General features: G+C 40.4%; 1 protein-coding gene across 1 annotated transcript in view; it reads left to right on the top strand.

The window, feature by feature from the left end:
* LOC146641527 (uncharacterized) overlaps positions 1–27,170 on the top strand; it is an 89,250-nt gene that overhangs the window by 49,198 nt on the left and 12,882 nt on the right. The window contains exons 10-12 of the mRNA XM_085398532.1: positions 41–99; positions 2,410–2,474; positions 14,401–14,553. Coding sequence (XP_085254658.1) covers positions 41–99; positions 2,410–2,474; positions 14,401–14,553 — 277 coding nt within the window. The remainder of the gene's footprint in view (positions 1–40; positions 100–2,409; positions 2,475–14,400; positions 14,554–27,170) is intronic.

Below are 27,170 nucleotides of genomic sequence, written 5' to 3'. Positions count from 1 at the left end.
TCATATGAATGACGCGCTGCTCTGTTTTTGGTCTTGACAGGTGGGATTGTAAACGTGATGCCTCTGCTTTTCTCACAGATCTCACACAACAGAACACAGGTAAATCTAATCTTAGGACTGCACCTGGCACTACCCGCTGATCTGTGGACTCAGTGTACTGAATTCAGAAATGGCTTGGGAAGCACTGTATTCGTATTCTTCAACATGAGTTGGTCGTAGAAAGAGAGAGCGAGCATCACTGTGAGAAATAAACTAGAATTTCGGAGAAGAATTAGGACTGAAAGGCTCTTACACAGGTGGTCAACCATATTATTATTCTACTGATGGCTCCTGGTATTAAGCTCCAGCACTGAAGCAGAAAGGTTTGACAACAAAGTGTTCCTTAGATTAACTAGATAATTGGAACATCTCAACTCCTTAATTAACGCTGATGCAAACAGTTCATGTAGAAATATTAAAGAAATATTAAGTTATTGTGAGACCTTACTCATCAAGCCTATTTTGCATCAGATAGAAGTGTTTGGAGTCGACCCACTGTCATAATCGGGACAAAAATTGCTCCATTATTTTATTCCTTTTAAAATCATTTCACAACACTAAGCTGTTTTACTCTGATTTTATGTTAATATATGACTTTGCATGCATCTAGATATTGGATGCACAGTAAGCTGGCCCCAGTACGGTCCAGACATATGCTTTGCAGCCCTGAAATTTTGAGATGTTACCTTCATGATGGTGCATTTGGAAATGCAGGTGTCTGGCACGCTCAGGTTGGACATTAAACAGCTTTGCCGGGCTTCCTACTACAAGGGTCATGTGCCAAATGGCATATAAGAAAAAAACAGTTAAACTCAATCGCTTAAATCAAATGTCGTATTTCCAGTATCTCCTATTGAGTGTTACGAGAGGAAGGAAAACTGCCTCCAGCCGGTCTCTCTGCTGTTTAAAAGGCATGCACTGCAGATTGTGGTGTATGCAGAATAACAGTCGGCTGAGAGTTTTGCCCACTTCCATACAGAATGACGGGAAACTAGACCCCAGGTCTCAAAATAAAGAATTCTTGATAGGTATTGTTTGTGGAAGGAAAAATTCAGGTTTCTTTTTCTGTATCTCACCATTTCTGATAGGCCACTAACCCTACCTGCAGGATGGGTCAGTCTTTATTGGTCAGGTCAGAAGTAATGCTGTTAGGTCACGGCTCTTTCCCAGCCACACAGTCTAGTCTTTTATTGACCAAGCTCCTGTCTCAGACTATCATCTGGACACATGCAAAAGCATTTATTAATATAAATAAATAAGAGTAAAAGGGCTTAGTGATTAACAAAAAATAACATGAGAAATTCTATTCATTTACTACACGTCTAGAAAACCAGGTACAGAAGATGCAGATTGATTGCTTTTTCCATTCTTCATAAGTGGAGATATGCCATATAACTTTGTTGCCATTCCAAAATCCTCCAATTGAAAATATACATAAAGACAGAATAGAAACACACTTGCTACTCTGAAATGAAAAAAGTATCCTGATGTAAATATCTTCATATCACAGGGTTCCTGACTACAGGCCTGCATTTTGCTGCCGTAATGTTTCAAAGCCATTGTCAGAATAACATGGAATCGTTCATATAAACAAGCACCTGCATGACTACAGAGGCTAGCATCTAAGTTGGAGTCATATAAAAATATATATACAAATATATAACTAACAATATTTGTGTTTTATAAAAGATCATATTGAAAGAGAAAATTAAAAAATATAAAGGTATATAAAAAAATTTGAAGCATTTATATTGTGTTTCAACCTAAAATAACTACATTTTTAGAAATGCATGTATGGAAAAAAAATGTCATTTACTAAAATAGTTACAGTTATGCCAGAGGTGTGTATCAGCTTTTTTAAGCATGTTATTTATAAAAGCTGCCCCTTCTTAATTCATGGGTGGCAATTACATGGTTACATGCAGTTGTTATTACATGATATTTACAGTTACAGTTAAATACCTTTTAAATCAGGCCAAAAAAAGGTTTTAAAAATGAAAAATGAAGTGAGGTTTTATAACAATAGGTCAATTTAAATCCAAACGAGAAGTTCTTAACCATGAGGACAGTACTAGGTAATTAAATTTTTATTTCTTGTGATACAGTAAAACTGCCATGTCACATCCACGGCCCATATACAAAGAGTCAGACCCACAAAGATGCTCTCTCTCTGCCACTGATCAGTTTGCCTAAGCATCATTTAGATGAAGTGCACGACTGGAATAGTAGCAACTAAGTTTGCTTTTGAGGAACTCTGTATTATCACCTGTGCAGTTATGTGATTACGTAGTGCAATTGTTCCACAATGTTCTCCTGTTACGCTGCTTGAGCCGGATGTTGGTTATCGTGTTCTCTTGTCTTCATCTTTAGATCCTGTGGTTTCGGAGAGCAGTGATTGGAGGTCTGACAACCTGCACTGTGCTCAACATCCTCTGGTGAGCACTTTACTCGTTATTTGATCTTTGATTCTTTATTCCTTTCCAGATATTGGTTGGCACAGTCATATCATGGTTAGAACTGTGGTCTGAAAAAGGAAGTTTTTCAGGTGCTGTGGTTTCAATTCTGACATGTATGCCAGGTTAATTGAGGATTCTAAGTTGACTGTATGTAGGCCTCTCTCTTAGCTCTGTGATGGACTGGCATCCAGTCCAGGCTCCAGGGTTCCTTGACTTGAGCACAATGTCAGTTGGGATATGGTCCAGCCATACTGCAACCTTGGAAGAATAAGAGATTAACAAAGAAGCATGGATAGACTTTCCAGTCGGTTAAGAGTTATAAGCTATAGCTCTATTTATATTTAATTATCCTTTAGCTCCTTCCCTTTCTTTTGCAGTCTATGTGGAAATAAATTGCTTTTTCAGTACTTACTAAAATGTAAGGCAAGCAATTGGCACTTTTGCTGCTTCTTAACCATTAACTATAGAAATTCTCTTCCCCCAGAAGACCATCTGGTGTATTATCACCCAGAGAGCACAACAGGGTGCTGGACTATTTCTGTGAACAATGACCACAACCTGCCCACAACCTACTCTCAACCTGGTTGAGGGTCAGGTACTATTGAGGAAGGAAACTGTGCAGGATCTTTTAGGCACAATCATCATTAAGCTTAAAGTCTTTGTCGTTTATTATAATTTTGCTAGTAGTTATAGCAAATAAGCTTTTACTGGGTAATTCCGCATAGGTAAGGAATAAGTGGCTGCAAGGCTGTCTTCCTAAGAAAGAATGAAATAGTTCAGAAAGAATGATTTAAGCCATATGTCAAATGTCAACTGTTAAAGCTGTATACGATCCAGTATGATTGACATAGGGTATTATGGCCAGATGGTCACATATGACCACTTCAGGGTCACATACGCTGGCTCTGAAGGTGGGATCCTCTGAGACCTTCAGCAGACGTTTGAAGAGAGCAAAGAGTAAAAGCAGCAGCAGCAAGGACGGTGGCCCAGAGTTTAAGAAGGCCATCTGGCAAAATAACCATCCACAAAGGACTCGAAATGCACCAGAGAGCACAGACCCTTCACTGTCTATTGAACCCCCACTTTGCAGCTGAAGAGTCAGTTGCATTTAGGAAGAATGTTTAGTGTGCCCTTCTCGCGACAGAGAAACAAGCCTCAACAGGATGGAGTTTGGAGTCACACTGCACCTGGTGTATATTTAAACTGGTATTTAACTTCCCTCTACTCAGTAAATAAGTCTGTAAACATAGTGAGTAATGTAGGCAGCCACTGCGTGGTTAATTTTGTTCTTCACCCAGCACAACAGAAATATATTCTCCCAGAGTATTACCTGAGGAAATCTGGTCGTATCTCACAGTGTGTGTCATCCCGTCCATTTGTGAAAAAAGTCAACTTTTTATTAAGGGGAAAAAATGGAGAAATTTAAAGGAGCACTCTGCCAATTTCATTTTATCTGCTTGCCTTATGGGCAGTCTAGGATATAACTAAGCACTGCTGTAAAGGTCAGGATACTCCATCTCTCCCTATTGTTTTTTTAAATCTGCCTCTCAGGCTCATTTCTGTCTTCTTTTCTTCTATGTTTCAGTGCTTGATCGTATCTCCTTTAACGGCACATTTTCATGTGTGCTGGCACTACAGCTTAAAACAAAGTGAGGCGGGTATGCACGGCGCAAAATCAATCAAATCTGGAAATTCCGATCTGGAAATAATTGGGTTTGGCAAGGCGAACACATGTGAAACTTAAGCAAATACAATGTATCACTGCTGTATGAGATGCTCTCTGCACACCCATGACAAATTTCACTGAGCTACAACCCACAATTGGTTGTATCTGACCTTTGGTGTACTTTACTGATCGGCTTCTGGCAAAACAACTTGCAGCAGCTCCACACAATAAGTCTCTCTCCTCTGGGATGCTTCTCTAAGATTTATGAGCTTCAGGCAGAATTTTTTTTCTTTTCTTTTTTTTTATTCTTGTTGTTTTGTGTTCAAGCTATACACCAGAATCTGAAAGCAGTGTTGCGTGGCAAAATAATGCTCCATAATAACAGGTTTTTCACAGAGGGGCTCCATTTATTGAATCATGATAACATTTCAGAGTTATTTCAAACAGGTTTGCTTTTCCTTCCACATATATAGATCCCTTTGGTCAACACACGTGCGCTGCAAAAAACCTAAACTCAGCTTATACCTTTAGTTTTATAAATGCACTTTTACAGACCTATAGCACCTCAGCTAAGTGTTATACTTCACATGGGTACAACAGGCTTTTACATTATTTTCCGGTCGCTGCAGGTTACAGAACGCATTGTTGAACAGACAAACAAGCATTTTCATGCAGCACTGAGGTTATTTCCTCCACCATGTTGACTTAGTATGACTCGCAGTAGACCCGAGTGAGAGGAAATGCACGGTAAGAGTGTTTGCTAATGCTGATTGTTTGCAGCACTGCAAATCTTCATGCCAAGAGGCTATGTTTTAAGCGTGTGATCCCAGTTTAGTGCAGCCATTACTGGAGGTCACCACCCAACAATGTTTCTTTTGCCTACAGTCCTCTTACTGATGGGAAATAAGTCACACTGAGATTACTTTATGCAGTCTGAGGGCCTTTCTCACAGAGGTAAAGTAAATTTATTTGGTCCTTTTGCGAGAGTTCAGCTTCAGCTTGTCATAGAAAATTGTGTTCTCGAGCAGTACTATAAAACAGCTCTGACACATCAGGGCATCAACACAGCGATACAGTGCACGGTGTTATCAGGCATGGGGACGTTTGCAGTGTGTCCATCAGGCTGTGGTATCAGGATTGCTCTGGTCAGCCCACGTATGCTCAATCCGATCCGGGCAATGCGGAGGCGAGGCCAAATTTGGGGCTCGGTCTGATCGAGCTGTAATCCTGAGACATTTTTGTAGTGTAACTGGGTGCGTTGTCCTGCCAAAAGATGCCACTGCAGTCCGACTGTGCCTTTGCCGAGGGATGACACTTGGTATCTTACTGTATCAGTGACATTAATCAACACACACATATATATATTGCATCTCAAACATTAGGAATATTGTGAAAGGAGGGGTTTTTTTGCATTTTATTTAATATATTTTTTACACAAAAACTAACACATACGAGCCATTTTAGTTGTAACTTCCTAGGACCTGACATCACAGTTTGGGTTGTCTAGACCAGCGGTCTCCAACCTGTTTTGCGCCACGGACCGGTTTATGCCCGACAATATTTTTCATGGACCGGCCTTTAATGTGTCACGGATAAATACAACAAAATAAAACTAGCACTGGTACCGAAAAAAATAAGATTTATTCATAACACACGTGAAAAGGCCCAGGAAAACAGAGTTAACGATAAAAACGATAACAAAATAACGCTGAAAACCAAACATTTCACACCTGAGCCTCAACTCTCGCGGCCCGGTACCAAACGACTCATGGACCGGTATACCGGTCCGAGGCCCGGGGGTTGGGGACCGCTGGTCTAGACCAAAATACTAAATTTAGCTCTACAAGGGCCTGATATTCACTTACAAGGATGTTATACTGCCACTGTTCTAATGAAATTAAAAGAAATGTCCTCATATGTCATTTTTCTCAAAAACAAAAATCAGGTAAAAAATGAAAATCTGGTAAGTCTTTGTTTTTACATTCATCAGGTCCCAATCAGTTAAGTTAGGTTGCTATTTACAGTATAGGTACTATGTATCTGTCTAGTTTTGTACATGCAACTACACTCATGGGAAAGACTGCAGGCATAGTTATTCAGATAATGAGCATCGACACCCTCCGTGAGAAGGGTAAGCAGCGGAGGGTCATTGCTGAAAAGCCTGACTGTTTGCAAAGCGCTGCGTCGAGGTGCATTAATGGAAAGTTAAGAGGAAGGTAAAAAGATGCAAAAGCTCTCGAGGTTCCAGGATGACTGGAACTTGGAGAGAATTCTCAATTAAGTGAATGCAGTAATTTGTGTCCTTGCTTATGGTGCCACGGGGTGGCTGTAGTCAGGAGGTAGGGCAGGTCATCTGCTAATCGTAACGTTGGTGGTTCAGTCCCTGGATGCTCCAATCTGCATACTAAATGTCCATGGATAAGATACTAAACCCAACTTGCTCTCCGGATGCATCCATGAAAGTGTGAATGTTAAGCACAAAAATATGTATGAACAAGCCATATAAACTGCTTTGAATGCTCCAGGGGAGTAAAAAACCACTATATAAGAATCAGTCCATTTGCCCTTTAGTTTTAGAAAACGTATTGGACAAATTAACAGTTTCCATTTAGAGACAATGGAACAAACTGCAGTCATTTTACTTTGAAACAGATGAAATGCTACAGCAAAGATAGCGTTTTTCAGTTTAAATGATTTGTCTCCTTTCAGGTGTGTAGCTAACTCTTTTTTGCAGTTTCTCCCACACTGAAATGAGATCTGGATAAATCATTGCCTCAAACTGATGTGGGACTTAGAAAAACAAATTAACTGAACGCGTCCTTTAAAAAGAGTTATTGCTTTCTTTAAATCCCATATGTCACTATGCTGCTGAAGGTTTAAACATTTCCCAGTATTTGAAAGCTCAGCTGGAGCTGAACTCAAAAGTTAATGTAATGCCCATGAATTGACCTTATTTGTTTCTTAAAAGCTTAAAGTCTACTTCTCTTGGTTACTATAAGTTGTGTGGTGGTAAAACGCTCTTTTACTGCACGAATGCAAATCTGCTCTCTCCCCTTTGCTCTCTTTCACCACTCTCACTTATCACACTACTTCTTTTGGGGGTCCTGTTCCTGCTTGACGTCCTGGTAAGCAATTTCCTCTGCCTCCATTTTTCAGACCATAATTTTGATTGATAATTATCGTTGGGGACATAATTCTGTTGAGCCACCCTGCAGAGTGAAAGACTAGTAGAATAAAATAGAAATGGTGTGTTGTTGGGTGCATTCGAGCGTAGCCACAACAAATGAATGGATAAATCTCTCAGAGCTGCACTCGGCACTGCCGATTCAAAGAGACCAACAGTCAGTGCCGCAGAGAGAGGAGAAAACTTGCTTGTTCGTGACTGGCTTTCTCTCTCTCTCTGCAGCTGAACTTTACGGCCTTTGGTTTCAAACAAAGAACTTGTGATTTGTCTTCTGTTTCACAGCCTGCCGTTTGGTTTTAAAAATCTTCAAAGACCACTCATATCCTGAAGGATTATCAGGCTCATTTCCACCAAACTTTAAAAACCTTGACAATCCAAGTGGAAATACACATCAGAGGCTTGATTCGGCCTTTTGGCCGGCCATGTTTATCACTAATAATAGCACATTTAGTGGGCACACCAATGCCTTGTGAGATTAAGAGTCTTAATGTGTCTGGCATCACCATTTGTGTAGTTTTTATGACTGGAAATAGCTTTATTTTATTCAGCATGATACCAAGATTAATGAAGTGTATCAGTTTGTTTATATCATAATTGAGATATTAGTGTAGTTTGAATTATTGCAGAAATATAATGATTATTTCAGAGAAATTTCACCAGTTCTCAAATATATGTTAAAGAACATATGGTTCCAAATAATATGCTGAGTCATGACTAAAGTGCACTGAGGCATTTTCAGGTGTGCTGTGACATTTTCTGACAACCATATGTTATTATCACAATACATGACTGCACAAAAACTCATTTATTTACTAACTGCATCAGTTCTCTTAACCTGAGTGTGTCATCTTTGGGGAGTCCTTGGCTAATGCTAACATTATACCAAGAGAGTTAAAGAGATTCTTGGTAATCGAATATTCCCTCTGAGACAAACTACTTCAGAAGAGTGCTGCATCTGAACAGACAGACAGTATTTCTGTTTAGGCAGTGTGAAAATACCTGACCAGCTGATGGAGGTCATCTAGAGCCTCATCCCATGATGTCACTCGTGCAAAAAGTGTCATGCTAGGTCCAGATGTTGCAAATGGGCTTTTAAATGTGCCGTCATCTAACAATTAAATCCAAAGAATGATAGCATGCCAGATGGCATAGAGGCTATTTTTGGCTATAATGAATACAAATAGGACTTGGGCACCAAAGTTTAATAACCAGTGCTATAGCATATTGACATATTATAATATTAACAATTCTTCCTTATTAGATCTTGTGATTTATGTCTAGAGCTGATGCACAAGTCTTTGCAGTGGGTCAGTGCAGAGTCGGATAATATTTTTCAGACTTGTGGCGCATGTGCTGACAATGGGAAACCCAAAATTCAACTGTTACTCGATCATACTACAGCTGTCCCCACCAGATATCACTTTGAAGCTGATGTTTGGTTGCTAGCTACCAGGCTCTGGTTGCCAGGGTAACCATCTAATGTATTTACTGGGGGTCCATCATATGCCGATCACTGATATACTGCCCTTTCAATGCTAGTCTTATCAATCGCTCACCTTAGGGTCACTTCTTGGACCCACGTGACTCTGAATGACTTTCTATGTGCTGCCATTGATCGCTTCCAGTGTGGACACAGATTAATACTCTCAGAACTGTATGGTGTTTTATGGATCAGGTTTTCATGCACTCAGTTCCAGGTTTAAAAGCAGAGATGCTAGAACAGCTTGTTTCAAACAGTGGATAGACTGAGGGGTTGCCTTGTATGAGATTTTTTTTTTTTTTTTAAAGATTACTTTGAACTGTAAATCATATTAAGCTACTCTAGTAGACAAAGATTAACAAAAATATGGAGCTATAAATGAGCAAATAACTTGTGGTCCCTTTTATTCACAAAGCTTTTGGATCGACTCATTCTTTGTGAAACGGCTGCATTTTCAGACTGACAGCTCATTAAAAGGTTCCTAGCTGAGACGGTTGCCTTGGGCTGTGGTTGAAATTAGAGTAACATGACAGTATAAACGTTGTCATGTGTGGCACAGTCACACAGTGACTTGTTAGCACAGATGTAACATCTTACGCCCTAATTTGCAGTACGTAATTTGCAAACTTTACAGATTCAAAAGGTTGGTACAGCAATCATATATTTGATAATTCAAATGAAATAATAATTTATGTAGGCAATTCTATTTAGTTTCTGTAAAATCACATATCCTAATTAGAACAAAGGGAAATGCTGTGTGCATTTAACTGTAAAAGTTTAAAAGGTGATTTGATGAATTGCAATAGAATCCTCATGTTTACATTTTTCTTCCTGTGCAAAAACAACTGTTGGTAACTTGGTTTAAAATTCAGATTTTTGTCAACAAGGATAATCAAATACGTTGAGAATATGTATAGCCGTGATGAAATAGCACTTATATAATTCATGATAAATCTAAAAAAAAAAAACAGACATACAGTTTTGCATTGTTGGTTTGATGTAATGAAATTTAATGTGCTTACATTTTTGCATTTTTGGCCGACAGCAGGATCGCGTTATCTCATCTCCCTTCTCCCGTCACTACTGCGCAAAATTTGCTTGCAAATTATGTCAGAGGCTCTTTGAATCATTTGATGATTGGTTGTCACACCAGCATCAGGTCAGAATTTCCTGAGAGCAAGATTAAGCGAAGGACTTCACAGGCATCACCGAGCCGCGACTGGTGCATCGGAAGGAATATTTCAAGGGGACAAACAGTGTGCATCGTGATCCTCCACCTTGTCCTTTAGAGAAGTCCTGCTTCAGCTGAAAGGGACTACATTCACATGTATTACCTTTCATATTAGGAGGAAAGTGTGGTATTTTCTGCCAATTACCCACAACATAACGTAACGCTATGAGATGAGTGATACACAAACAGCAGAAGCGTCCAGTGAGCTTATTTTACCTCAGAAGTCGACTCTGCTCTATCCTTGGAGTCCTCAGAGGAAGAGATTAATATTATCAGTGTGTACACTAAGCTCGTTTTCCCTCTTCACTTTTGCTTTAAAAGGACAGAGAACATTAATCGCTCTGCGGCCCATTAAGTTCTGCTGAAAAATCCAACACACCTGTTTAAATATTTTGTGAATTCCCAGCTCCTCAGTGTGCCGCTACTTGTTCTGAATATTAAGAAATAAGATCTTTATTGCACACAAATACGTCTCATTGCTGTGTGCTTTTGGAATTTCATGCTATTCAGTTTCTCTGAGTCTTATTCTCTTAAGGTTGATTTTTACGAATGACTTTAATGCCCTTTTAGAGCATGGAAGCTGAGAAGTGTAATGTAGTTTTCTTTTCTGATGACTCCTCTGCTGCAGTAGAAAAGTACATTGAAAATTTCAGGAGTATTGATTACTAATGCATTAAACTTGATGCCTTTTTGCTTCTCATACATGTTTTTATTTTTGTTGCTTTTTTTGATTTCTACTCGTGTGTAAAACATCTGTTATCTCTCTTTAACCCCCCTAGAAGCTCTTCTAACTTTTAACCTTACCGTTCATTCTTCCTCCAATCACAGTGTTGCTGATGATGGTTTCCAGTATTGATATATTTCCCTCAGGCAGTGACCACAAGAGTGCTGAGTCATCTTGGATGATTGAATCCAGCTTGGCTAATCTAATTCTCTTGTGGCTTCGAAGAACTGAACCGTGCAGATTAGCGTAACTAGCTCATCTTGGGTCACACAATTGATCTTGGATTTTTTTTTTAAGCGACACGCAGTCCCCAACACATGATGACAGTCCCCATTTCTGCAGATATTATAGCTTTATTTCTGTGCACTGAGAGAAGCTGGTGATGTGAAATCCATTTTTATGTAGAGACTCCGATATAAACTATTTTAATTAAGCATTACTGAACCAGTAGATTTCTTTAAAGGGATCAAATATTAATGTTTAATGTGGTTAAATCAGGAATGCCAGTATATTGATCCATATATTAATTTGAGTGATTGTTACTGTTGTCCACAGCAGCTTTATACTGCATAAAAAGTTTCTCTTACTTGGTCCCCGCAGCATTTTGAAGGCAGCGTGACTCACGTCCATAAATCTGCAGCATTGCCACGCCAGAGGGTAGTGCTATTTTGCACAGCAATCCACCGTGCTTACATTGATTAAATCGTATGCAGTGGCACACGGTAGCTGCAAAAAACATTATATAATTCTGCACACATCAGACAATGCAGTTTTAGTTTTACGCCAGATGTAGCAGGATTCAAACTGCATACACAAAGGCTCAAATGTGAAACGAGCCTTTGTTCTTTTTGGCCGGTGGTGGTTTTCACCTTGGAAATCTCCCATGGGTGCCATTTTTGCCTGGACTTTTTCTGATTGTTGAATTATGAACTCTGTTCTTAACAAAGGCAAGTGAGGCCTTCAGTTCTTTCAGCGATGTTCTTTTGTGACCTCCTGGATGAGTCATTCGTGTGCTCTTAGAGCTGGCCTCTCCTGGGATGGTTCACCACTGTTCCAAGTTTCTCTATTTGTGGATAATGACGCTCCCTGTGGTTTGATGGAGTCACAAAGCCTTAGATTTGGCTTTTCCACACTGATAGATGTCAGTGGCTTTAATATGATGCTTGTTTAGATCTTTTAGCAAACTTTAGTTTATCTGACAGATTTTGTTTAAGTGATTTGTTGATTCTACAGGTTTGATGGTTCTCACTCCGGATCTGTCTAATGAAATTGAACTAAGTGTTTCGAAAATTTTGGTAAATCGTAGTTATTTCAATCAGAAATTAACAAGGGATTTCTATATGTTTAATACTTTAACAACCAGGTTTGGTGGGCAGATCAAGCCTTAATACAACATAAGAGAGTTATAATACAACTCCTCCCTTATCCAATTATCATCAAGCAGGGAAATTGGCTATAGAGACCAAACGTTTTGCAGCGGGCTATAAGCATACTGGAAAATTTAACATGGGAGTTCCTGGCGACTGACTTGCTTTTGGAGTAAGCATAAATTGGCAATTTCAGTTTTTCAGACTTTTCTTTAGTTTGTTTGTTGTCATCTTGTTTAAAACATGAGCAAAAGAAGAATTATTTATAATTATAACAATTAAAGAATTAATCTCGGCACATTGTTGTCAAATAAATGGCTTCATTAATATTTATAATAACTAAAAAAAATTTACTTTGGGGGGAAGAAGCCAGTTAAAATAAAACAAACTGCTAAATTTACACACGAGAACTTGTGTTTCTTTTCAGAATAAGCTATGCCTTTGAAACTCTGTCCCAACCTATCGAGCAGCAGGAGTTTCAGCAGGGGGCACGGCTCCAAGGCTGTGCAGTACAGAACCCAGCAGACAAGCTGCACAGAGAGATCCTATACACATAATGCACAAGGAAATAGATGCCCTTGTCAAGTTTAGCAATGGGAAACTAGCACAACAGCAGCCTGTGGTGTTGGAGAGAGTAAATTATCAACACACCCAGTAACGGTGTTGTCTAGCAGTTGGATGAAAATAGTATAACTAGCTGTTATGTGTGTAGAATAATATCATGAGAGGCTTTGTCAGGTTTTAAAGATCACCTCATTTTCTTGATGTATTGCTCTGCCAACTAAAATGAGGCTTCGCCACTGCTTAATATGTATCAATAATTAAAATGATATCAGTCTTTGTGATAAATTTGTAATTAATTCATTCATTCATGCTGTCTACTACTTTTAAAGCCTACAGAGGATACAAAGTCTCTGTTTCCAACTCAGACTCGGGGTTGGTTTCATTTTCCAAAGGATAGAAATTAAGCTACGGTTAGAAGTACGACTGCTGTCGTTGTCAGGGAATGCAGACTTTTGGACGCTCGCGCAGTTACAGTTAGGAGATTTCCAAGATCCAAGGCTGCTGTTCTCTACTAATGCAACTGCCAGTCACAATATGCATTGTGTACATGTCTATTAATATATCAGTTATCAAAAGAGAGTTTTCTGAAGTGTTAAATATTATAATATAGCAATTTTATGCTTCCAATAATTAGCCTAGTAGAAAAAAATTCTCAAGTTTTTGACCTTTCTTATTATTATTATTATTATTATTATTATTTACATTATTCTATTGTTTTCAGGTAGCAGGATGACAGTCAGGTGTGAGTGTGTGCCCTGGTTTATGTAAAGATCAGGGATCAGCCCAGTGTCTGAGCTTCACAACATTGTTTTAGGAAGTGAATCATGAACAAAGAAGATCTCCATGGACCTCAAAAAAGGCTTATTGATGTTCAGCAGCAGTCAAACAGACAGACTACAAATGAAGGAAATGAAGAACATTGCTTCACCCGACTGGAGTGTCCAGTGTTCCCTCACAGAGCACGGTGTCTAATAGTGTGAAAGGTCACATGGGAGCCCAGGATAACATCTAAGCAGCTTCTCACATTGTGTACATGTTCATGAATGAGAAGTTTACTAACACTAAAGGATGAATCAGAAGGCTGTTTGAACCAGGAGCTTATCCCATCTGTAAAACGTGGTGGCCGCATTATGACTGTTTGAGACGGTTATAATTAATCTGCACCAGGGCGGGTCATCATCGATAGAATATTACTGCAAATTTATAAAGAATGAAGCAACATCTGTTCATGAATTGAACATTAAGAGAAAGTGGGTTAAAAAAAAAAAAAGCATCAGCATACAAGTTGTTTTACCAAAAAATGATCAAAGAAGCAAGATGATGTTTTGGAAAGCCCGAGTCAAAGTCCTGACCTTCTTCCAGCAGCCTGAAACAAGCAATTCATGTGATGAAACTAACAAACATCCCAGAGCTGAATGTGTTCTGATAATTCAAGTGTACAAGTCCTCCAAGCTGGTGTGTAGGACTGTTCAACAGTTTTCCTACATTTTTAAGGTTTGCATACATTTGCTTCTTGCAGAGTAATAGAAATACTACTCGGCTAACAAACCACTGAGTTTTTTCATATATATGCTTTTAGGTTTTGTGTGTAATTGTAATATTTAATTCAAAGTTAAAGAAGTCACAGACCATCAAGCACTAAATTACATACCCTTTATTAATATGACAGGGTTTTGTTGTGTGTGTTAGGTGCTGGGCAGTGCTGGAAATTGTCCCGCAGACATCATTCCCAGAGAGGAGGATGACACCGGAAACAACAACAACCAGGCCTGACTACAGCAGCCCCTCTGGTCCTCCATCCTCAGTCTCCTCACAGAAATACTCTAACATCTCGCTAGAAGAGTGAGTCTGTACTTAAAGTGCTTACCTCTCCTGTTCTGTCTTTCCATCTTTAGCCACAAGCCTGACACTTATGGTTGTATCCTTTGAATAAATATGTGCTAATATGTAAAGCAGGGTTTCAAATCTGTCCTAAACAGCTGTTTGGAAGTTTCTTTATCAAGAAAAAGCTCTTTGCTCACTGTTATCTGCATGTTCATGTGTAAACCTATTGCTCGGGTTTTGCAAAATTCGTCTGCTCACTGCAGAACCACTAGATCACTTGTTTCAAATACAGGCCAATCGTTTAGTATTTACTTTAGAAACAGCAGGTGTTGGACATTCAGTCGAGGTTCAGTTTGTGCGAGTGTTGTTTCTTCAGCGGGTGTCGTTCTCGCTGTCATAAAATCTCTTTTTTGTGTGTTGGATACTGGAATGAAACAAAGACACAAATTTTCTATAAAAATCCAAAGGAAGTGATGTCCATGCTTGTGCCTTGCCTCAGTGCATCTTTGATTTCCATCTTGCTAATATTAGCTTAGAAAAAGGGCTCTCATCAGGATGCAAGGAACACTCAGATTTCCCACTCATGTTGGCTTGAATATTGATGGTTGATTCATAGACCTTGAGAAACAATAGCTGAGAAAGAGTTAAGAGTAGTTAGAAATAGATATGAACAGGGGTTAAAGTGGGCCATGGGATGGTTTTGTTCTCACCTTCACTTAATAAGCAATTATAACAATGTGTGATAACTGTGCTGTCAGAAATCACAAACGATTTAAGAGAAGAAGATAAGAGATCACGTTCAAAGGTAGCAAGTGGCATCCGATCAGCTGGTAATTTAAAGCTTACCTATGTAACGTCCTGATTTATGTTGGATTTTTTCATTCAGAGTGTGGATCTGGACAGGTGTTGCTGAAGTTAATTCAAACTTGGAAGTGATTATGAAGGTTATACTGACAGCAGGTGCAGGCTTAACTGGGCAGTTTGCAGTACTGTGGTACAGCTCATAGTGATGAACTGCACTCCAGCCACAGTTCAAATGCTTGTTAATGAGCTAATAACATGGCAGAAACCTAATGCGTTTAGAATACCAGCAGAAGACCACACTTGGTGGCACTCTATCAGCTGACAACGGCAAACTGAGCTTGCAGTTCACATAGGCTCACCATAATTGGACAACAGAAGGTTGGAAAAATGGTGTCTGGTCTGATTAGTCTTGATTTTGCGTCAGCATTCAGATAGAGGGGTCAGAATTTGGTGTAAACAACATGAAAGCATGGATCCATCCTGCTTTGTATCAACAGTTCGGGCTGGTGGTGGAGGAGGATATTTTCTATGCAATGCTAATACTAACCGAGCATCGTGTAAACACAACAGTCAGATTATTGTTTTTTTTTTTTTTTTTTTTTTTTTTTTTTTTTTTTTTCTAAATGACATCAGAAACAGCAGTATGCGACATTACGTGATGGCAGAGCTTCAGTTCATCCTTTGTCATTTTTTTTTTTTTTTTTTTAATAAATAGGACAGGGGGAATGAATGAGAGAAAGAGGGGGAGAGAAAGAAAGAAAACCAAAGGGGAGAAGAGACGGTGAGAAGGGGGGGGAAGAGAGAGAAAAAAAAAAAAAACAAACAAACAAAAACAAACAGAGGAGACAGCAAACAACAAAGAGCAACATAATAATAGAGAAAACAAAGCACCATCACAATAAACTAGCTAGTCATAGATATCAGTATTTACTAAGTAATAAACGATATTGTGCAGCACGCAAGATAGACAGCGCACAGTGTGCTTTGAGGCAGCAGCCAAGAAAGCTTTAGTCCGCGTCTGTGAATACCCATGTGTGCATACCTGTGTGGATCAGCATGCTTGCATTCCAAAGGTTTCTCCATGTAATGATCTGCTAGGGAGTGTGGGGGGGCCACAGCCCCGTCCTCCAGGGTGTGAAGCGGGTATGGAGGAGATCAAAACTCCAGACATCCAGAGGCCCCCAGAACACAAGAGACCATGGAAGACCAACAGAGGGGCAGCCGCGCCACTGTTCCAGTAAGAGCTGAGGAGAGTCCCAGATGAGGGCTCGCCCAGCAGCCGCGGAGCAGAAGTCAGGGGGAGTTGCAGTGACGCGCCCGTGAGCTCCGCCGGCCCCCAGCTGTGCCTGAGTGACCGAGCCCCAGGCCGAGAGGCCGGGGGCACCCCACCTCCAAAGGGGCCCGAGCGAGCCCCAGGCCCCAGGCCCCGACAAGCGGCCGCCAAGGAGTGAGCCGGTGTGCACCCGGACGCCCACCCCCAGACACAAAGAACCACCAACACACCGACACCTGAGGGAGTCCGCCACCGGCAGGGGAAGTGGTGGTGGGTGGAGATAGGCCTCCAAACCTTGGAGGGCCTGAGGTGTCCCCAGAGAGGTGGCGTCTGATACCCAACCTGACATATAGACACAGACATACAGGCACACACAGACACAAACATCCATTCCCACCCTCATGCTCTCATATGCACTCACTCCACACTCAACCAACGTGGAGACAGACATAAAGAGACGCTGTACACACAATCACACTCCCCAAGCGTACTCTACAAACCGGGTCTAGGTACCCTTGCCCCTGGAGGGGGGAATTGCACCCAGACCCAGGTGGTGTTACCCTTTTCCCTGCGGTGGGGAGAGGCAGACCACCCCGACTCCGCAGCAGCAGGGAGGCCCCACACCCCAGACCGCAGTCGGACGGCCAACTCCTCCTACTAGCCCTCCCGCTCCAGCAGGCCGCAGAGAATGGGGGTGGGAGAAGACTCCAAACCTCCCTCCACCCGCTCATTGTAGTGTTGATGCATATGTGTTCTAAGGTGCAATTAAAACCCAGGAGGGCATGGAGCTACCTGCCAAGGAGCAGCAGGTAAGCGCATAGTCCCTCCTGCTAGCCCTCAATGTCTACGTGTATTTAAAATTGAGAGGTGGGCAACGACGTCAGGGGTGAGGTGTACACCCTGATGGTGATTTGGACTCCGTGATTGTGCCCACCCCCAAGATCCTATATGTATGTGTAATGAGAGTGTGAATAATGTGAATGTCTAAGTTGTGGGATAAAATTGAGGCAGAGGCAGCCAGAAGGGGACGGGGGGGGGGGGGGGTAGCCTCCTCTGCACCCTGGTGACATACCCCCACTCCAAGGCCCTGCATGTGTGGGTGGTTGTGGAGGAGCGGGAAGTCAGATTATTGTTGCTTATCATGTCCATCCCTTTGTGACCACAGTGTTTTTCACCAGCAAAGATGAAGGCGAAGTATAACTTTGAAGGAAAGACGCTTTTAAAAATATGATTTGGAACGCAGCTACAAAGGCTCACGGAACATCTGCCTGTATATTGTAGAATGTTGGTGGCTAAAGCAAACCTCAAAACCAGCACCGGTCAGGTGGTCATAGCCTTCACATAAAGAGAGCAAATGTACCGGAGCTCACAATAATGATTATTCGAGTCAGTTAACCTTGAGGCATTGCTACTTGGAAGTTCTGGTCCCCACCTCCCAAATCCCACTCTAATCCCAGCATATGAAGCACTGAGAGACAGACTCAGTGGACAGTATGTAAATCTGGATGTTGAAGGGCATAAATGCCGCACCTTGAAAGGAGAGAACCAGAGGATAGCAGATATTCCAGATTAAATGTCCTGGGTTATCTGTAGTAGAATAACAGTGTCAAATAGCAGTCATTTCAGGTCAGCCTTTAAATAATTTGGCAGGTATGAAGCTCTTTTTATGCTATTACATTATCCACACCCATTCTGAGATCATCAAAAAATGGCACCAGATTTCCATTTCTGATACTAAGTTGGCTTTTTGTCATCAGCATTGTACAGTATGCCATTTCGTTGATGGCCAAGTTTGACAGTGATGATACATCAGCAGAGAATTGTGTGAATATGTGCAATTAGCAGCTCTTGTACTGAATATGTAATTATTTCAAAGCATCTTTGAATTGTAATCGCTCCCTGGCTCAGGCTTTCCCTTTCCATTAAATCCTCTTTCATTACACTGATTTGCAGAACAACCATTTTTCATTCTGATTGCTTGGCATGAATTTTTATTTCTGTGTTATTCTTTCCCCCTTACCCATCACTGCTCATTGTTCATCTCTTTAAAAAAAAAAAAAAAAGGAAAGGAAAAAAACAGAGCTCCTGTGACCCACATGGTTGAGACAACCTCAGTGACAGGTACCTGCACTTCTGCGTTTGCAGAGCTTTTCTATGACAACAGTGCCCCCTGGTGGCTTTTTATAAATCATCTATTAAGATCACATGGTTGTTTATACTGTTCCAAATCCCAGTCCTCTAACCTTGTTCCCCTCATCTGTTGAGTCGTTCAGAGCAGCTTTGTGCTTTTAAAGCCATGGTGGAATGAAGGATGGAATATAAACGATAAAAGTAAGGACAGAGGATTTTTGCAGCCTTGTCGCTAGTCTCATGTGTCACTGGGATCAGAAACAACTGTTTGCTTTTAGACTGTTGCAATTAGACAAAAGACAATTTGGGAGTCTTGGAAAGTCAAAGTAAAGGTGATTGGAGAGCATTTGTCCATCTGGAAAATGTTGGAAGGCTCACCTGAGGTGCTGGGCTGTTGATAAGTCTGCCTTTATCAAGTCCTTGGCTCGCTCATCAAAGGATGTGCATGCTGGAAGTGTCCATGCAAACACAGAAAGTTTCCATGCATCCTTCACCTTTAGTTGTGCTTTGTGCTTTATATATATTTATGTATATGAAAACGGCACCTTCAGTGACTTATGCTGTCGATACATCCCTTTGAATGTTCCAATGGCCTTGCTGTTGAGGAAGTTTCACCTTGATAATCATGGGCTTTCTTGAAATTTGTTGACAACTGACTCCTCAGTTTAGATTTGTTGCCACTATGAAGTTAAAAAGAGCTTTCACAACTGACTTGCCCCTAAATTAACAAATAAAAACGGCATTATAAGCTATAAAATCCATACCTTTGTGTGAATAACCACTTCAATGTAATTCCTAATTGTTCTGAAATAGCTTTTTAACTGTTGCACATTTAAGAAAAACATACCTGGGTTAAGAATGATCAGCAAAAAGAAAGAAGCTTAAATGTGGCTGTTTGTTATGTATGCAAACTGCAAATGGATATTGGTCTTGATCTAATAGTAGAAATAAGATAAAAGGCGATTTCTTGCTTAAAGAAATGTTTACTCTGTGTTATGAATGAAAACACATCTGCTCATCTGTTCATAGTGGTGATTTACTTTCAGTTTGGTAAAAGTCTGTTTTAAACATCATTTGTTGGTTTGTCTCTGTCAGGACGACAACCTGATGATTGCTTCTTTTTCACCCAAAGTAGTGCCAAGGCCTAGCCTGACATCAGTTTCATGTATTTCCACTCAGAAAGTTTGGTGCCAATGCTAAAAAACTGGTAGCATTGTGATGCCACAAAGTTGGAACCACTGTTGTTAGTCGCTTTGGGCCATATTCATTGCATTAATATATTCATTTCCATTCATGCTTTAGAGCATGTCTTGTGTTGGGCTGTATGTGGGATTTCTCACAGCAGTGGAACCTGCAGTCCGAGCCTTCAGCCGTGGGTTTCTTGAACAGGATGTCAGGGTTGGTTAAAATGGTTGTGACAGTTGCCTTTGGCAGCATAGTACACACTGCATCTTTCATACTTTACAAGGTCAGAACATGAAAACAAGCCCCACGTGCCTGTGAGTGCTGTAAATGGATCCCTGTTCATTGGGATGGATGTGCCTGAGTCTTGCATGCTTTCATTCAGATGAGTACAAGCGTCAGTTAAGCCAGCTTGGCACTTTGTGCAGAAAAAGGTAAAACAAGCAGGTCAGCACCTTTCCTCAACCACCTGCCATCAAAGTACAGCAAGAGGTCATGGTCGTCTGCACCCATTTCCATGCATATTTCTATATAAAGCTGGAATTAATGCTCCAGGTTAATTAGAAAGTTGACTCCTAATTTGAGACCTGGACTACCCGTACCTCACTGAGGCTGCAGGAAGTTTAATTGTATTGTTTTACATTCTTGTTCGGGTTGAGGCAAACTAATACATCTCATCTAAATTTTAACATGTTTGAAATTGCTAAATGAACTAAAAACAAAATAATAAATCTACCTATCTTAATAACTATCTATCTGAATTAATATCTGATTGGTGATTGGTTGGGCTAACAAAGGAGTCCAATCAATCACCAATCCAATCAACCAGAAATTTCACATAGCTGGTTATAAATTGGCCAAAGGACACGTTCAGCCTTTGCTCGTCACATCTGGCTTCAACAGTCAAGATGACGAAGTTGAAATTCTAATCTTGATACTTCAGTGGGTGAAATCAGAGGGCTACGACAATCTTTTATACCGTCTATGATTTATACTGTGGCGCCAGAAAAAGATGGGTGGTGAAAATGCCAACTTGGCTGCTCTGCAACTACATGAAACACAGACAAATTGTCCACTGCAGAAAAAAAGGCTGCAGAAAGCTGCGGCCCTCACCCTGTTTCAAAACTGTCCTCATCCTTGACTTGGATCACAGACTGTGCATGTGTTGATGTCACAGTTTATTTAGAAATTGTCCCCCATTTGGTTGTGTGTGCTGCGACTCTGTGTATCTGAAAAGTGGAACATTTGTCATCAGTCCTGAAGCTTGTTTCCTTTCACAGAATTTGCTCAAAGTGAGAAACAAAAGCTGTTCCCCGACTGTCTAAGGCTTATTAGTTTTGGTGATTTGAAACACCACAAATGATGCACGGTGCGTCGTCTTTGCTGTTGCTTGTCCTTCTAATTAGCTTTGTCTCCCTTATCCCCCCGCTGTGACTCAGTATGTCACAACCAAGAGTTTCAAAACTGGCTGCGCAGCCACTGCAGTAAGACAGAGGAAAAAAGTGAAAGGAATTAGAAAGTAAGGCAGATGTGAGTTATTGTGCTGTAAAGCCAGGATGTTGCTAATTTAAGGCCCGTCTGGCAATACGTTAAGTTATACTTTAAGAAAAGGCAAGAATAATCTGTGTTCATCAAATATCACATGACTATGTAAAGTTTCACCAGTAAACTGAGTTTTCTGGATCATTTTGCTTTAGATTAACCTGATTCCAAAGCATTTTTAAAATTATGTGAAGCCCAGCTAAATGAACATATAATGGTGTTTACTTTAGCGCTCAAACATTTTTAAGTTTCGTTCCGGCATCAGAAAAGGCATCCAGTATAAAAGTCTGCCACGTCAAACATGCAGAGCTAGCTGCGGTGGTGACCCCTTGTGGTATTGCAACAGTCAAAGTAGGTTCTTCTTCTTTGATCAACCTTTATTGAATATTTGTTTTTTACATTCTGCATGGGAGCAGTGTGTATTTGATCTTTTCTCTCAAGTTCGTGCATTCAAATTCCTGAGATCACACAATGACAAATCTATTTTTGGGATAACCTGTTCACATCATAATAGAAAGCTTATTTGGCTTTGTCCTAGATGCCCAGGCGTTAGTTGGTTGGGTATAAAAAGCCAAAACTAATGTCTAATAAATTATAATCTGCATGAAAGCTATGAAGCTATGCAGCAGATTTCTGGTGTTGTTTTTTTTCTCTGGACAGTGTTAAATTTGTAATATTTTTATCACCCTCATTGGTATAAAAGGATGCAGCGAGGTGCAGATCAGTGTTGTCAATCACCGATGAAAATCCATCAGGCTTTATGCATAAGAGACACGTCTCTAGTTATATTTGCCTGTTTTTAAATTAAAAACTGCTGTTAGGTAAAATTTGACTTTCATGAAGACTTTGATACAAATGAAAATCATTTATTTTAATTTGCTTAAAAGAAATACATCTTTGCAAAATAATTTTGCGACACCACAATCAAACAAAAACATGAAACTCTGACTCGCTGTCAAGATTTATTGTGTTAAGAGAACACATGCGGGGTTGATAATGACGCTCAGACAGGCTGAAAATATTATTATCGCTGCTTTCGTTGACCTTGATATTTAAAAGCTCATGCTCTTTGCTGGTGCACGTGCACGTGTTTTTGAGTCGCTCCATGCTTTGCCTGGTATTCACTGAGTTTAGCAGATGCTGCAGTGCAGCTGATGACCCTACCAGTAAGTTGATGTCATCAGGAAAGCAGAGGTTGTTGAAGGTGGCTCCTGATTAGCACTCCTACGTCACCTGTTACATCCAAGGCCAGTGTCATAATGTTCTCAGTGGAAATAAGACTGTGCTGAATTCAAAACATTCTGCAAGTGTGACGTGAGGATTCTCAAAATAACTAATGTGAACTGCCTTTCTGACACATCAACTGTTTGTCTTTTTTTTTGTTTCCTTTGCATGCGACTCTCTCCTCATGGTTCCTTTTCATTTATATGACAGGGACTGGTTGCAGCAGACTGGTGCAAACTGATAATCATCCCAGCACACTATTTTTGTCATGGGTGACGCTCGGCTCTGTTTTGGCAGTATGATCATTTCATCTGCCTGCATTAATTTAAAAAAATATCCTTGTAGATCCTTTTTGTTTTCTCAGAACATACAGTCAAGGAACTAATTCTGCTTAGTTTTCAGAGTTCCTGTAAGCGGTGGTGTCACTGTTGACTTTCAATATACGGGAAAAATTCTCTTGCAAAGCCATATTTTAAAGTTTTTCTGAACAAAATGTATATATTTTGTTTTTGGAGGTTTGGGATTTGTTTTTTGCTTTTTTACCTCTTCATTGCTTTTTAGCCTTCAGATAGTTATTTAGCCTCATAGCAGTTTTTCTAGATGGCTGTAGCCATTTTCTTTTTCTTTTAAGTCTTGCAACCCGGCCTCAATTGTCACACACATCACAGTACAGCAAACAGGGAGAGTTGTGAAACAGATACTCGGGCTCCTGTTCTGAAAAGTGAGGGTATCCCTGAACTGTCAGTCTGCAGCAGTACCGGTCAGTTCGCTGTTAATTGTATGTTTGGAAGAGGGGCAGCAGTTCAATCCCACGAGGTCAAAAAACAGCAAACATACCAATGCACTACCAATAAAGACGGGAGCGTCTGGGGCACAGAGAGCTGCTGTGGGAAATCTGAAGCAACCAATTATAGAGCAGCCACGGGTCACCTGCTTACCAAAGCTTAAAGACCTACACACACACACACACACTGCTGCCCTCTGCCCCTCACATAGGAGGTAAACTAATGAACACAAAGATAAATCATAGTTTAAAAACAATCTGCAATAAAATAATGAACTGGCCACTGGGTGCACAGTGCGATTAATCATAATTTATTTTTAACATGTTTAAGTAGTGTTTCTTCTCCGGATAATTAAGAGGGGGGGAAGCATCCCACATTAACCAGCTTGTACTGACAATCCTCCACAGACGCACAGTGAGAGAGCCTCTTGTAATAAAGCAGCCGGCTTCACTACAGCACAGTAACACACACTGGAAATCTGCCAAAGGGCCATAAATGTGTTTCTAGTGACTGTCAAAGCTCCAAAACTCCTGTGTTTTCAGTAAAGAAAAGGACACTCTAGCAGCAGCTTCCCGTAGCTGTTAAGAAGCTCTGTCTCTGTGTATGCTACACTTGAGCAGCAGTCAGTCCCCAGTGTTGCCTGATCATTCACACTGTACTTGTTAAGTGACCACAAAGCCGCCTCCTTTAGTGACACTGCTGAATCACTTCTTTCCATTTTAAAAAAAATGCTTTAAGTGAGAATTCTACCTAAGCAACAGGACACGACAGAAGTGATAAATTAACTTCAATTTTATTTATATAGAACCAAATCACAACAGTCATCTCAAGGCACTTAATGTTGAAAAAAACAATCATACAGAACAAATATAGAACATTCCAACTATGACATGACCTGCTATGAGCAAGCACATGGTGACAGTCGGAAGGAAAAACTCCCTTTTAACAGGAAGAAACCTCCAGTGGAACCAGACTCATGACGGGGCCGCCATCTGCGACTGGTTGGGGGTAAGGGGAGAGAGACAAGACATAAGACACACTGTGGAAGACACCCAGAAATTAATGATTAAATGCACAGTGCTGTTTAAACACATGTGAAAATGTAAAAGAGGTGATTTAAGACGACACTCGGTGCATCATCGGAAGGCCCCAGCAGTCTAAGCCTATTGCAGCGATTCAGGGTCACCCAATCCAGGACTAACTATATGCTTTATCAAAGAGGAAAGTTTTAAGCCCAGTCTTAAAGATAAATAGTTTGTCTTGCAAATCCGTACTGGGAGCTGGTTCCACAGGAGAGGCGCATGACAACTGAAGACTCTGCCTCCCATTCTACTCTTTAAATATCCTAGGAACAACAAGTAAGCCTGCAGTCAGAGAAAAGAGTGCACTGTTTGAGTGATATGGTAGTATATGGTCTTTAAGCTAAGGTTCTAATTATTCAAGACTTCGTCTGTGAGGAAAAGGATTTTATATTCAATTGTGGATTTATTTGGGAGCCAATATAGTGACAAATATGCTCTTATTTTGGTCCCTGTCAGTCTCACTGCAGCATATTGGATCAACTGAAGGCTTTTTATGTTTTTAAAACAACCTGATAATAATGAATAACAATAGTCCAGCCTGGAAGTAGTAAATGCTTGAACTAGTTGAACTAGTTCCATCAGCATCAGCATCATTCTGAGATAGGATGTCACAATGTTTCTGGAAGCCAGTAACACAGTAATAATCTGGTTAGACACTATGGTTCTAAGATTTTTAGGGCTGGAGAACCTCAACATTTAACATCGCCGAAACATTCAGTACTCCAGCATTCAGCTGCTGATGTTTGCCTGCATCAAAGGAAAAATATGAATGAGAGAGACACAACTGGAAGTTTATTTTCAGCATGAAGTGAAAGATGTTTTGGCCCAATCAACCAGAGAACATCAAATCATGGTTAAGCTTTCTCATACAACAGTGACTGTTTCGTCAAGTTTTTTTCAGCCGCATCCTTAAGCACTGCCATGCTGTGGATCATCTGCCTCTGTGTCTCCTTATCCCTAGCATCCTCCTCTATCACAGCAACTGTGAGCATGTCCTCCTTCACTACATCCTTGAACCTCCGCTACATGGCAGCTCCATATTCAACATTCTTTGTTCAGTATATCCACTATCGTTCCTTACAGCCATCTCAGACTGCCCTCCCTAACTTTATCTCCAAGATTCCTTGTTTTACATAGCAGTCCAAAATCCAAAGACTTTACTGTCATGTCTGCCACAAAAAACAGAAGTTTATGTAGGTTTATGTGTTTTCTTCCTAAAATCCCAACTTGTGATTTCAGTCTTATTTGGTTCTAGGTTTCTTTTAATAGACTGAGGTTTTTAAAAGGTCTTTAGAGTCATTGATTGAATTTACAAATGTGGCAGGAACCCTGATGGTTCCAATCCCCCCGACAGCAGGGCTTTCTGATATTGGGCTGTGCACATCCCATATCGTGTGAAGCTTCCAGTTAGAAAACTTTCTATTTCTTCTCTTTAGTGATTAATAAGACTTTTTGAGTTCTTCAGTCTCATTGATAAGCATTTGCTTCTAAGGGTGGAGACGCTGCTGTACGTCAGCTTCAGTGACGTAAACAATGTGGCGTACCTTTGTCTCATTGTTTCATTCAGCTCCCTAGTTTTGTTTCAGTTGAGTTGAAGGTTGTTCTCTTCATTATGGTGGTATGTTATATTTCACTGTTATGCAATTATGATGCAACTCCAAGTTTTCACGTGTGCACACCGACTGTTGTTGTCATATTCTCGAGTCTTTAACTTTCTCTAACCTCTTTTCACAGCACAACATTTAGTTCTGTTAGTTTGGCTGCAAAGAAAAACAGAGTAACTAATGAAACCTACAGCACATTACAGCAGCAGCAGACAAATGGCTGAAATTAGAGTTTAAAATGGAAACACTGATTCATAGGTTTAGCCCTGACCTGCCATATGCTTTACTACCATTTGTGGCTAATTTAATATTTAGGACAATATTTTCCCCCTGCTGTAGTATTCTTGTTTCTCCCCAGGAGATCCCTCTGCCGGCCGGGAGTTGGCCAGCTCCCAGCAAACCTGAGAGAGCCAGGCTCTATTTCACTGACTCCTAATGAAGATTAATTAATGTAGAGGGGAGCCATTTATAAATGATAATTACTATTAAAAACGTAAAGGGTCAGAAAGATTAATGTAGCATAAGACAGCGCAGGTATGTCAGTACAAAACCATATGCTCTGCTTCAAGTGTGTTAAATGTTGTTTCCCCAAAAGACAAACATCAAAGGAAATCGGTCAAATGAAGACATGCAACTTATCATATATACAGATACATACAAGTGTTACTGAATACAACATTTGATCATTATGGTTGCATTTAAAGTAAAACGAGCAGTGTACAGTTAAAGGCGGGGCTGTTAAAACTCCCCAACTCGCCTCTGTGACATCTGATTTTATCAGATGGTACGTGCCTCCATCTTTTATATACAGTCTGTACTCAAAACAGTCAAATGAACAGTGCACAAGACACATTTTTCAGACGTAAGCCTTTACTTGGTTTATCTATGATACTGGGGTGTGGCCAGTGTCTGTTAAGCTAATGCACTGCCACAGGTCATATCCATGGTTTTTATGTGCAAAAGAAGTGCAGATCAGAGTTTTTTGTGTCCTATGTGTGAATTAAACTGA

Source organism: Rhamphochromis longiceps, linkage group LG23 (genome assembly GCF_057381845.1).
Source record: "Rhamphochromis longiceps isolate RC_006_pf linkage group LG23, R_longiceps_female_GT1.1, whole genome shotgun sequence".
In the NCBI taxonomy this organism is placed as follows: domain Eukaryota; kingdom Metazoa; phylum Chordata; class Actinopteri; order Cichliformes; family Cichlidae; genus Rhamphochromis; species Rhamphochromis longiceps.
Note: the sequence above shows the minus strand (reverse complement) of the source record. Positions and strands in the feature narration are given on the sequence as shown.